Below are 12,746 nucleotides of genomic sequence, written 5' to 3'. Positions count from 1 at the left end.
GGGAGGGACAAAAAGAAAGGAGAGAGAAAGAAGAAGGTAGGAGGAAGAGAGAGAGAGAGAGGCACTGTGGAGTGAGTGGACAATGGACACCAGCTTGCTCTTAGGACTTGAGAGTCACAACATGATGGAAAACCGGTAGGTAAATTGTGGCAACTAATTACCTACGACCAACATGGATGAGTCAAGGTTGAAGCACCTCATGGTAAACGCAAGCAACATAATGGGATCGTTAAATTTGCACAGTCAGGTGGAACTTGGGACATACAAACACACCAAGGGTGGAAAATGGACACTAGCTTGCTCTTAGAACTTGAGGGTCACAACATGGTAGCAAACCGGTAGGTAAATTGTGACAACTAATTACCTACGACCAACATGGATGAGTCAAGGTTGAAGCACCTCATGGTAAACACAAAAGCAACATAATGGGATCGTCAAACTTGCACAGCCAGGTGGAACTTGGGACATACAAACACACCAAGGGTGGAGAATGGACACTAGCTTGCTCTTAGGACTCGAGAGTCACAACATGGCAGCAAACCGGTAGGTAAATTGTGACAACTAATTACCTACGACGAACATGGATGAGTCAAGGTTGAAGCACCTCATGGTAAACGCAAAAGCAACATAATGGGATCGTTAAACTTGCACAGCCAGGTGGAACTTGGATATACAAACACACCAAGGGTGGAGAAAACAATGTAGCATTGACACTTGCTTTTGAATTTGTGACCTTTGACGATCTACTGGCCCAAATTGGTGTAGGGTGGATGTTGAATCGCCCACAAATTCTTGCAAAGTGATGAAGAAAAGTAGGATAGGCCAAAGCTAAGAAATGTAGGGCTCTCTCTCTCTCTCTCTCTCTCTCTCTCTCTCTCTCTCTCTAAAAAGCAAGATAGGTCTAAGCTAAGAAATGTAAGGCATGCGTAAGTTAAGAAAGTCCACAATGCACATAGCACCACCGAAGGTAGTGACGTTGTACTAGTGTTATTTAGTGTAGCACAAAAGGGGGCTTGCTTTTCCAAGAGCGTCTTTATTTTGGGCTACTGCTAGCTATTATGTTTCTGGAGCAAACTTTTTATTGGAAGTTGGGTATTAATTTCATGTTTAAGAACTTGCATTGTTCTGCTCTATATCTCTTGTAGCCTCTATAAAATAACAAGTGAAAGGGTCACGACAGCTTTCAAAAACAATAAGAAAGTGATAAAATTGTTAGGTTGAATTAAACTGGTATCAGTGTTTGGGATTGCCTCAGCTTAGTCTTTAGCTGATTGAAAATTGAGACTAGCTAACTGCAAACCATGGTAAACGGAAGAAAAACCGATGAAATATGTGAGAAAGTCGTCCAAAATTTTTACAAATTTCAAAATTTTTGCTAGTATTTTTTATTTTCTTCTTCTTGAGAAAAAAAGTCGATCGACAGTCGCTTAATAAAAAAGACTTTCTCGAACGTTGACAATGATTCAAATCAAGCTATAAAGTCCAAGAAATGTAAAGCCATGTGAAGTTGTGAAATGAAAGGTGAAATAAAAAGAACTAATTAATATATATGTGTGTGTATAGAATTTATTAGAATTATTATGCAAAGTGAAGCTTCACTTTAGCATTCTACAACAATAGAATGCAAAAAAATATATGTGTTGTGTGTGTAAAATTTACTTAAATTTATGCAAGATGAAGCTTCACTTTAGCATTGTAAAACAATAGAATTAAAGAAAAGTAAAGACAAGTCACGATGTGAAATGAAAGGTAAGTCTCCATCATGTCACCGTGTGAAATGAAAGGAGTCTCCCTAATCCAACACAACACTAAGGGTTTCTTTTAGAAAACCAATAATATCTTTAGGGTTGCGAAGGATCTGCTCTATCACGCATATGCGGCCTTTGAGGTGCATATGGGCGGGGAGGCCCGGGATGACCGACGACAGGGCAGGGGTTCGTTGGGGGGTGCTGGTAGGGATGCCATCTGTGATGGGCTCGCCCGTGGGGCTGGGTGTTCCTTGGGTAAAAGGACCCTGCACCTCCAACCACGGATGGTCAGTGCTACCATGCCTTCCCCCTTGTTTTTTGCACCAAGGGCGGTCGCCCTCCTCTCCTTCTTCGAGTGGTCAATTGGCGACCAAGTGTAGGCAAGTTCGGATGGGGTAGTACTGGCGGTTTCAAAGTTTATTTCTGACAAGGGGCTTGGCTCCCCGAAAGCTTGAGCTGTGGGGTATTGGTGTGTGATGTTGCAGAGGTTCTGTATGTCACATTTGGCTTTCTCTTGGGATGGGGAGGAGACCTTGGGAACACTGGACGGCAGTGGCATGGCTTTCTTGTGTGGTGACAACCAAGCGTCTTCTCGGCTCTGTTGTCTTGATCCGCTTTGGCATTGGTTGATTGGTGGATTGCATTTGGCTCTCTCTACTGTTGCAGCTTGCGTCTCCTCAAGATCTGTGATGCTACTTCTCAACCCGGGCATGGCTTCCTTGTGAGAGGAGGCATGACATGGTGGCTCCTTCTTGAGTTGTAGTACTTCTTGTCTTGTATCTACTGGAATTAAGCTTCTGTTGTAGGGGTTTTGACCTTCCTTGTAAAGTTTGCTTATCGACTGGTATTAGGTGTAACCGGACACATATGGTGTGTTGTTGTCTGACGTAATTTTGTTGGAGTCCTTGGCTCATTTTGAGCGTGGACGATGTATTTCTTTTTTTCTAATTTATTTCAACTTGCTCAGTTGAGCGAGTATGGGAAAAAAATATAAAAAAATTTGTAACCACAAATTATATATTTTAACTTAAGCAAAATGATTCACATCTTAGATATTGTGCTTTTAGTAGCTTTCTCTATTTTCCACCCCGTACCATGAGGGGGCTAGGGTTCCACTAGAGACTTGTACCTAGAAAACCTACTATATGAGTAGCTCCTATCCTCTTGGGTGTTCTAAACAACTCAAAGTATGCGTCCATATTTCATCTTGTCTACTATCCCTCTTCTTGCTCCTACCATGTGAATGAGCTCCATACTTGATCTCACAATATCATCAAAGATAGCTACCTCTAGTTTTCCCTCAAAAGACGCAAAGGTTCTTGGACTTCGATACTTGGTTCACGCAACAGAATCTAATCATTTGAGTGCATATCATACCGGCTTGGCTTTGGATACCATGCCCTCCCAAGATCAGGTCATCCGTAAAAAAGGTGATCTTCCAAGTCTTTCTTACCCACTTACGCACTCTGATGGCTAGACCCAGTGAAGTAGGGAACTTGCAGAACAGATCGAGGGGGTCTTCCAAGGCTAACTTATAGCCCAAGCAAGTGCTTGAGCCAGCTTGCACCTTAACCCCAGTGGGTAGAGCTCCCCAAAGCACCTTCCAAACGAATACCTTTATGTAGTCCGGTCCTTTAGTCTCCCAAATGGTATCAACCCTTTTTTGCCAACGTTCTTCTGCCCAATTTTTCTTCCAGATTTTGTTGAGTGGGGCAAACCCATCAGGTTGGTAGACCAACACATTATATGTACTCCGAGACTTGGGAAGTGAGAACATTTTTGTCTTTTAGCCATTGCTAGGCTCTCCAATCTATTTCTAATTCGCATACATAAGGACATGTGAATGCCATCAGTCAAGAGTCTTCTAATGAGAAGCAATAGCAAACAGCAGCGGGGCCAAGGGCAACCTTGCTTGATCGATCACTTGACCTCAAACCCTCCCACTATATTGTTGTTGAAGAGGATCTCAAAGTAATTTCCTTCCCCCAACGTTCTCAAAATCACACACTGTCATTCTAGGTCCAAAGCCTAGAGCTTTCATTACTGCCTCAGCATAAGCCCATGAGATTATATCATAAGCTTTATCCAAATCAAGCTAGAGGAGGATACATTCTTGCTTAGTGAAAGAAGTGTATTCAATACCAACCATGGCAGCCAAGATGTTGTCATACATTGGCGTACCTTTTATGAATCCATGTTGGTGGGGCGTGATGATTCTATTCAAGGATGGAGCCAACCTTAGAGCAATCACTTTAGCAATGATCTTGTACACAACTATCATCATAGAGATAGGCCGCCAGTGCTTCAGCAAAGAGCAACAAACCAACTTGGGGGTAGGTTTAATCAACCCTCTTTTAGGCTAGCAGCCAAATGCCCCTCGAGCAAAGCCCTATTGGCTAGTTGCACTATCGGGATTTTGATATTCTCCCAGAACTCTAAGATAAATTCGACAGTTAGCCCATCCCACCGAGGGGACTTTTCTTTCCCCATAGCATGTAAGGCACTTTAGCATTCATCGACATCGACATGCCCCTTCAATGCTTTTTGCTTCAGTAGGTAGTAGGTCACAATTGACCGTACTAAGCAGCACGGCCCTAGCCTCCCCAATCACCTGAGCGCAGTCATTTGGTTGACCAATAATTTGGTTGAGATGGTCGAGCATGAGCTTGGCCGTAGCATTCTGGTTTCTAACAACATTCCTCCTCTTGTTAGTAATTGTAGTGATAGTGTCCCTTCTTCTTTTGACTTTGAGAGCTCTAAAAAATATGCCTAGTTAGTGGGCTCAGGTTTGAGGGCATGTTCTCTGGCAAGTAGTCAAGTCTTGTTAATCTTCTCAGCTTGCAGATTAGCCAGCCTTGCTTTGGCCTCCAACCATCTTTATTCTGTTCTTGAATAATTCTTCCTTCTTGCTTTCTTTTGGCTAGTTCTTCCACCTCATCCTTTAGCTCCATGTTAGCATCATCTCGAGCCTTTTTCACCTTGGGTCCTGCTCATTTTATCGCGGATTGGATTCTACGCACTAGAGAGGGTCAGGCTCTAGGGTGAGCAGCCTCCACATCTTGCCTTAATTTGTAGATGGCCGTCTTTGCTAACGACTTGAAGAGAGGGTCTTTAAAGAGATGATTACCTGATACTACATTTTCTTCTTCGCCTCCAGGGAACATGCGTCTTTACTGGCCTCGGCTATGTGTAGCTTAAGAGGAAAGTGATTCGACGTGCTTTTAGAGGTATCGATACTTAGCATCACAAATGAGGGAAGCCATTCAGCTTGATGGGAGACGTAACATCTGTTCAATCGGGACGCCGTGTTGGCATATTGAAGTCTTGTGTATGTCATGCCAGGAGAGCTACTCCACGAACCTGCATTCCATAAATTGAGCAGCACCCATTTCTTTTATAGTGCCTACCATTTGGATTTTTAAGAGCCAGCCAGGATACTAGCTGACCCCATCTTGTCAACCCATGTTGAAGTCTCCCATGATGCACCAATCACCTTCCATAGGTTGTTCCTTGAGGTCCATCCAAATTTTGACTCCCCCCTTAGCATCACAGGGAGCATAGATGTTGATGATGGTGAGGGATTGACATACCCACTTTTTCCTTACGCCAAGGACTCTACCTGAGGCGTGATTGAGCACAACTTGTTGCTCCAATTCCCTGTCAAAAAAGGAGAGCACCCCACTAAACCCCGAAGGCCCATCTCCATAGAACACCAACTTCCTACCTACAGCCTGCTTTCTAGAGCAAGAAGCGTAAAGGTGGTGTTCCTGAATAAGCCAACAATGCATAACTTCTTTTCTAGCATCCTCCCAGAAAAGAGTGATTTTTCTTCATAGACTTTATGCTTTTCACATTCCAAGACTGAATACATAAGGCATGCATTAGGGGGATAGTGGAACAAACTCCTCCATGTCTGAAGAACCGTGCATTGTTGCCTCCCCTATACTGTCTTCTTATGCCCCATTTAACTGAGAGGCGGAAATCTCCGAGTGAAAACTTCAACATCAAGCATACTCTTACTTTTATGACTCCAATGGAACTGCTTTATCTTCAAGAATGTTAGGTTTCACCAAATCAAGATACTTGGCACCGTAGATTTCATGTCTAGTATATTGTGACCCCCTTGTACATACAAAATTCTTATGTATAGAAGCGCCATATACCAACAAGTTCTTCATTGTACATATATATTTTCCTTGTGGTGTGTTGATGATTGCACAAGCAATGATCAACTTCTAACTATCTTGAAACTACAAAACTTTTTTGAATAAGCATGAAAGTTTTGTGAGATCTCATCCACTTGATGCTATCATGAATTTCACAAATTCACATTACAACTCTTTTGATACTACACACTAGGAGCCTGGTACATGGAAAATATGTGACCAACGCAGTGGTGATGGCATGACTTAATGCCTTGAGATCTCATTTTTATTCATCGTACCCTCCTTAGTGAGGAAGGTCTTTGATCATCAAGGAGTGCTACAATTCTCTCGCACATTGACTAACATCGCCATGGTACATCATGTGAGGAAAAAGGTTCCTACAACGGATGGTGGCACGAGGGCTCCTATTTGCTTATAAATGGGGGTTGGATGGGAGGAATGCCAAGTTGTTCATACCCTTCTCCTTCCATTGGTATCAAAGCTGAGGGAGGGTAGACGATTGAAGCAAGGTTTCTCTTTTGCAAGCAAATTGAGGATGTCTCCACCAGTTCTCAGACTACGAATTTGAGGTGATTCTTTCTAGTCCACATCACATATTACACTATCACTTCATTTATTCTACACACCCATCACTTTGACTTTGAGCATACCTCACCCCTTATCGACCATGTGTCTCTTATGCTTGATATTTGCAAGGCAAATGTAGACACCGATCCGATCAATCTGGTAGATAATGACCTAGTTGTGTAAAAAAAATAAGGTCTTAGAAGCACACACATATGCATCTGAACATCATATTTATGTATTGAATGAGAATTTTACATGGTTAACAAATTTCATAATTTGTTTGATGGCTCAACAAGCCGATGAATCTGCACTAGCCAAGGCCAATACGTCTAACTCCACTAGGGGACCGTATCCAAGGGATTGGACCTTCTATCAATGATGTTTTTCTATCCTTGGACCCAAAATAGTTAATCAAATTTATAAGAGCATGAAACTACCAAACTTTTACGGTGAGGACAAGGACCATAACAAAGATACTATGGATACTTTCCTTAGTAAAAGGGGAGATATCCATAGATCGCTCCGTGCTCCAATCCAAATGTATTCAACGCAATTCACACAAGTCTCCCACTTGAAAGCAAAGCCTACAAGTGGTGATGGTATACAAGCCCCACAACCATCGTCTTGTTTCTATTTTTGAGGAAGTATTTTGAAAAGAGTTCCTTCTAACCAACCGGAACGATTAGAATTAGTATGATTAAGATTCAATTTGATGCGGCAATATTGCACATTGAACCAATCATATGGGTTTTTATCTTAAAATTGGATGGCTTGGATGAGATCCAACATTTGCGTGGGTTTATTACACATCTTGATCCAAAGATTAAGAAGCAAATTGAAACACAAGATCCCAAAACTTTAGAAAATCCCATAATTCAAGCCCATATTCATGATCATTAGGACTTGTTTGGGATCTTCTTGAGCCCTTTAATCTGTCCCAAGCCTAATGACAATGTTTAAGTAGTGGAGCAATAGGAGGAAGCCATGTGGACAAAAATATTGGGTTTGTCAATCCCTAATTCTAGGGGTCAAACTTGGAATGTAGGCTTTTCTTTTTTGTAAATGGACATGAAAATTGAAAAATCTTCAAAAATAAAAGATTTGGGCCTATTTTTTATTCTAAATACTGTTGGCTGAAGTACATTTACTGGGCCACCCTCAAAAAGTGGGCTAGCCCCAAAAACGTCCCCCCATCATTAATTTGACATTCAAGTCTACTTTTCCCTCCCTCAACTCACTCCTTCTCTCTCTACATACCAGTTCTGACCCCTTCTCTCTCTAGAACCAAGAGTCTCAATTTTCACTCTCTCTCCTATTGAAAGAGTAGCTTTCTGGCCTCCTCTCTCTCCAATCTACCTTCCCAAGCCTAGTTTTGAGTTTTGGCTCCTTTTTGGCTATGAAGAGCTTGTAATACAGTCCATTTTCAACTTTGTAGAGGTCTTCCTCTCATGCTTGCAACCATTCTCTACTCTCATCTTGGGAGATCACATACATCTTGTAGAGCTTAGTAGCTTCAACTACCCAAGCTTATGATTTAGGGACCTTTAGTCTGCAAAGCTTTAGGGTTAGATAGCTTTAGCTTAAAAGGCTTCAGGATTTAGGAACCTTCAACTTGCAAAGATTTAAGGGTAAGGGAGATTCAGCTTGCACATTGTAAGAAGCTTGGATAGCATGAGTCATAGACCTCATGCAAGGGTAGGCTCATTCTGCTGCAACAACAAGCAAGACGAAAATGGCCATTGGGTAACCACAACCTTTGTGACAGGCATGTGTGTGATGATGCGGCCAAGCACAAAGGGAGCCCACAAAGTCTCTCGTTGATTCATCGGACTAAAGTCCAATCATTGGAAGGGTCGTATAATGAAAATGAAGTAGGTGGTCGACGGAAGTAAGCAAGTGAAGATACAACACATCTACAAAGCTTCTCAACTACAAATCACCAACACTGATCACAAGCGTTTTCCTACTAATTGTAAGTATTTATAGTGTTGTTTGTAGCAAACGCTATGCTTTCGCATAAAGTCTCTAATGAGGAACTCTGTGGGCATGGTATTTGGCTTGTGCAGATATTTTTCCATCAACATTTATGGAATGGGAGCCTTTGGAGGCACACTCCGGAACTTTTGAGGCTCACCACTTTGACTTTGGCTCATTGTTATATTCTAGATTCACTACGTCGGAGCTTGCAAAACGGTCCATCTTCTTCTTTGATGCAAAGTATTTTATCCCAACAATAAGGAATGGCTACGAGATCTTAAAAACACCTCGTCCACCAACTTTGATGGATGGTGATTGGCCAACTCCTGACAATACCTCTATTGTATTAACCAGCCAGCAGATTAAAAATGAAATCTTCAATACAATAAACTGCACGTACGGGTCACATCAAGCAACACTAATATCTTTTATGCCTCTCCATCTTTTTGTTTTTTTGTTCAAGGTAGACGATGTGCATCTCACGCCTACCATGTAGATTGCTAAGGGTGGAACAACAATGAATGCCTTCCTTCCATCTGCTTAGAACTCAAATTGTTCAGCACAATGGGGATACCATAAAGTGCATGGTTGTAACAGAAGAGTTGAATCTCCATCATATTCCCTTATCGACGATGGAAGCAGACACGAGGTGAATGGGAAGCACTCGATTCAGATGTCACTGATATGGAGCAAGTTGAAGTGCATGTGTGCAAGCAGGAGGAAGTGTGGGACATGGCCGTCAATGCTTATTGGAATATGGAAAATCTAAGGGAGTACTTGGGGCTTAGGTTTGAGCTCAAGATAGACTACATGTTTGTAATCAGTAGCAACCCTTTGTGTAAGAGAAAGGAGAGGGTCTTTCTTTGTAAGAGCATCCCCTTCCCTAGATGTATTCATATCAAGCAAGCAATTGCAGTTGCAATGTAATACTCTCATATTAACACGATACATTTTTGGCTAATTTTGTGATCTGAGGATGTCTAATTGTCAGTTTTAGAGGTGTTAATTGACTTTAGAGTCGGGGTGGGTGGTGAAGTTATGGTGTTTCAAACTGGGGTGTTTGGATGGCAATACTATGCATTATAGCCTGGACTTTTGCGAAAGAGAACGTTAAATTTTAATCATTGTTGAGTTTTTAAGTTTTATAAAAGTGTCGTATTTTTAATTGTCTCCTTTATATGTGACTTGCAAGGCCCATTTTAAAGTCACTTTCTTGTTTTTGAGCTTCTCTCTTCTTCTCCACTGCTTTCTTGCTCTATCCATCCCAAAGCACATGCCATTGTCCCTTACACTCCGCTAGTAAGAATGGATGTTGTTAATCAAGCCCTCGTTGCCCAACTCCTTGCGCACGAACTAGGACACATGATGGAGAAGCTTATTGCTGTGTTCCAAGTATCCATCGACATGGAGGCTACCACGAACTACATGCTAATGCATTTGAAGCGCTTACCTCCTACATGGAGACACATATAGAAAATTACTCCATCAATTTTGAGGATGAAGAAGGTTTCTGGGTGCCAGTAGATCTCCTCAAGCACACCTTCAAAGAAGACAATAGTTTCCTCTTTTAATTGGGTAGGGTGAACAAAGGGCTCACCAAGGAACACTAAGAGGAAGACGAGGACAAACTTATAGACCTGGGCATGGGGAACATTGGCACGGGATTTATAAGGTGGGACATGGCGCTCGATGTGATGGTGATGGAGGCAATTGAAAACAGCAAGGGAAAAGGTAAAGCAAGTGATCGTAACAAGCCATCTTTGAGGATGCTTGTAAAGGAGGCAGAGCCGAAAGAGGAGAATATGTCTAGCCAAGAAGAGGCTTCATTGGCCCTCCTATGTCTTCAAGGGGAGCCTCCTTTGGAAGAATTTGACCAAGACCTAGAAGGGAGGGATGTTGAAGATGAGGTCCCAGAGCTTCTCTTGCGCAACGTGCATCCAACTATAGTGGATGATCAGAATTTTTCTTCCTTGAAGACATTACCCACTCCCTTGAAATGCATCAGAAAGAATCCCTCTTTGTTCTTGCAATATACGTTGGGGTTCATGAATAGAGAACCCCAGTAAGAAGACCGAGTTCCAAGTGGACTACTCCTCTACTCCCCTCATCAACACGCTAGCCTTACCAGAGGGACATAAATCCATGGATTCCCTCGTGGTGGTAGCTCTAGAAACCATTGATGAGGAGAAAGATTTCTACGAGTGTGTTTCCGAGAGTAGCTTCGCTCGCCACAAATGTCTAATGTTCTTGAGCACTAATCTTGGCACAATCGTCATAACCAACAAGAAACTTTGCAAGCAAGATGATGCAACACTAGTAAGTACTTCATTCTTCTCAATGCTCATTGTTGTTTCTTAGAATTATAGTCCCACATTGTTTCCTTGTAGTCGGCTTTGGAGATGGATTGGCTTGCCCAACGGAAAGGTGGATCTCGCATGGAGGGTGACTCAAAGGAGGCCACCTTGTGGCATTATCTCCCAACTTTCAATGAAGAGATGATCCATGTCATCCACAACAAGTATACGGACTATGCATCAGCGGAGACGTACAAGTGTAGAGCACTAAGCTCTATTTTGGTCGAGTTTTCCATAGCCCTAAATGCCCACAAATTTATTCTTGTAAACAAAGAGGCAGCAATCCATATTTTTGGTGAGAAAGGGGCCGGAAGCATTTTAGGATATTGCAGCATTTGCCTCGGGCAAGGAATAACAAGCAAGGAAGATATTGTATCATGCATTGGTGAAAAACCAGATTTAAGGAACCTAGGTCAAGATTCTTTCAATGAGCTTGTAAAAACTCTTTCTTAGCCATGTGCATTGCATGTCTCCATGTATCTTTGAAACTAACAAAATTATCAGCTTAAGTGAAGTTTTGTCTTGATCCATGTGCATCACGTGCATTTTTACGTACTAACATAATGTTTGCTTGCCCTCCCGAGCCCCACAGGTATTATAAACACCGTTGCCTTGTACTAGGCGGAATATCGAGCTGTTCCATGGCCCCGTGTGCCACGGAGCAACTTTTGGCAGTTTGATCCGGTCACGGGGCCACGGAACGGCTCGATATTTTGCCTAGTACAAAGCAACGAGTGCTTCACGTGAAATTTATGTACTAACGTGATGTTTGCTTGCCCTTCCGAGCCCCACATGCTGTATGAAACCCGTCGTCCTACACTAGGTGGCCTCGTGTGCCACAGAGAGACTTTTCGCAATTTGACCCCGTGTGTCCGATCAAACTGCCAAAAGTCTCTCCATGGCACACGGGGCCACGGAACGGCTTGATATCCTACCTAGTGCAGGATGACGGGGTTCATACGGCACGTGGGGCTCCACATGAGTTGTATTTGCTACTTGCTAGATTACGCGGATCATAGAAACATTTGTTCTGAGAAACTTGCGGGTTCAATGCGCGTCACGGGAAATTTGCATATTAACATGATCATTTATTGCACCTCTCAAGCCCACGAGACGTATAAACCCCGTCGCCGTGCACAGGGCAGAAAATCGAAGTGTTTTGTGCCCCGTGTGCCACAGAGTGACTTTTGGCAGTTTGACCTCGTTAAACTGCCAAAAGTTTCTCTTTGGCACATGAGGCCACAAAACGGCTTGGTTTTTTATCCTGTGCATGATGACGAGGTTCATACAGCCCGTGGGGCTTGGTAGTTGCAAGACATTAGATGTATTTGCTACCTACCAAATAACACGAATCCCGTGAGCTTAGAAACCTTTGGTCTAAGGACCTTGTGAATTTAATGTGCGTAACGAGAAATTTGCATACTAACATGATGTTTTCTTTCCCATCCCAAGCCCTACGAGCCGTATGAACCCCATCACCATACACATGGTGGAATATCAAGCCGTTATGTGGCCCTATGTGCCACGGAGCGACTTTTGGCAATTTTGACATGGTCAAACTGTCAAAAGTCACTCCGTGGCACATGGGGCCACAGAACGAATTGATATTCCACCATGTGCATGGCGACGGCGTTCATAAGGCTCGTGGGCCCTGGAATGGGCCATGTTAAAACGTATTTTTACTTTCCAACTCACACAGACCTGGCGAGCGAATTGATTAGAGAAACTGACCTAAGTAATCACATTCAAGTCCATAACCAACACAAGATTAAAATTTCAAACAATACATTGCAATTGCCAAACATAGAATGATAATTTCATTTTCAAAACGGTTACATGATAAAGCTGGCAAACATGCCGCTTGAGAAGTTACAACGGCTTTCCTATGTAATTTTTACAAAAGCAATCAGCACCACGTAGGCAAAGTGCTAAGC

General features: G+C 42.6%; 1 protein-coding gene across 1 annotated transcript; it reads right to left on the bottom strand.

Annotated features, from left to right (window-relative positions):
- Positions 1–1,845: 1,845 nt before the first annotated feature.
- On the bottom strand, positions 1,846–2,744 carry LOC147448820 (uncharacterized). Its single transcript, XM_086522466.1, has one exon. The coding sequence runs from the start codon at positions 2,458–2,460 to the stop codon at positions 1,867–1,869; it is 594 nt and encodes a 197-aa protein (XP_086378592.1). The 5' UTR covers positions 2,461–2,744; the 3' UTR covers positions 1,846–1,866.
- Between the last annotated feature and the right edge of the window lie 10,002 nt (positions 2,745–12,746).

This window comes from Adiantum capillus-veneris, chromosome 10 (genome assembly GCF_014529385.1).
Source record: "Adiantum capillus-veneris isolate H3 chromosome 10, ASM1452938v2, whole genome shotgun sequence".
Taxonomy (NCBI): Eukaryota; Viridiplantae; Streptophyta; class Polypodiopsida; order Polypodiales; family Pteridaceae; genus Adiantum; species Adiantum capillus-veneris.
The sequence above is the reverse complement of the archived record's forward strand: the minus strand, read 5'-3'. Positions and strand labels throughout refer to the sequence as shown.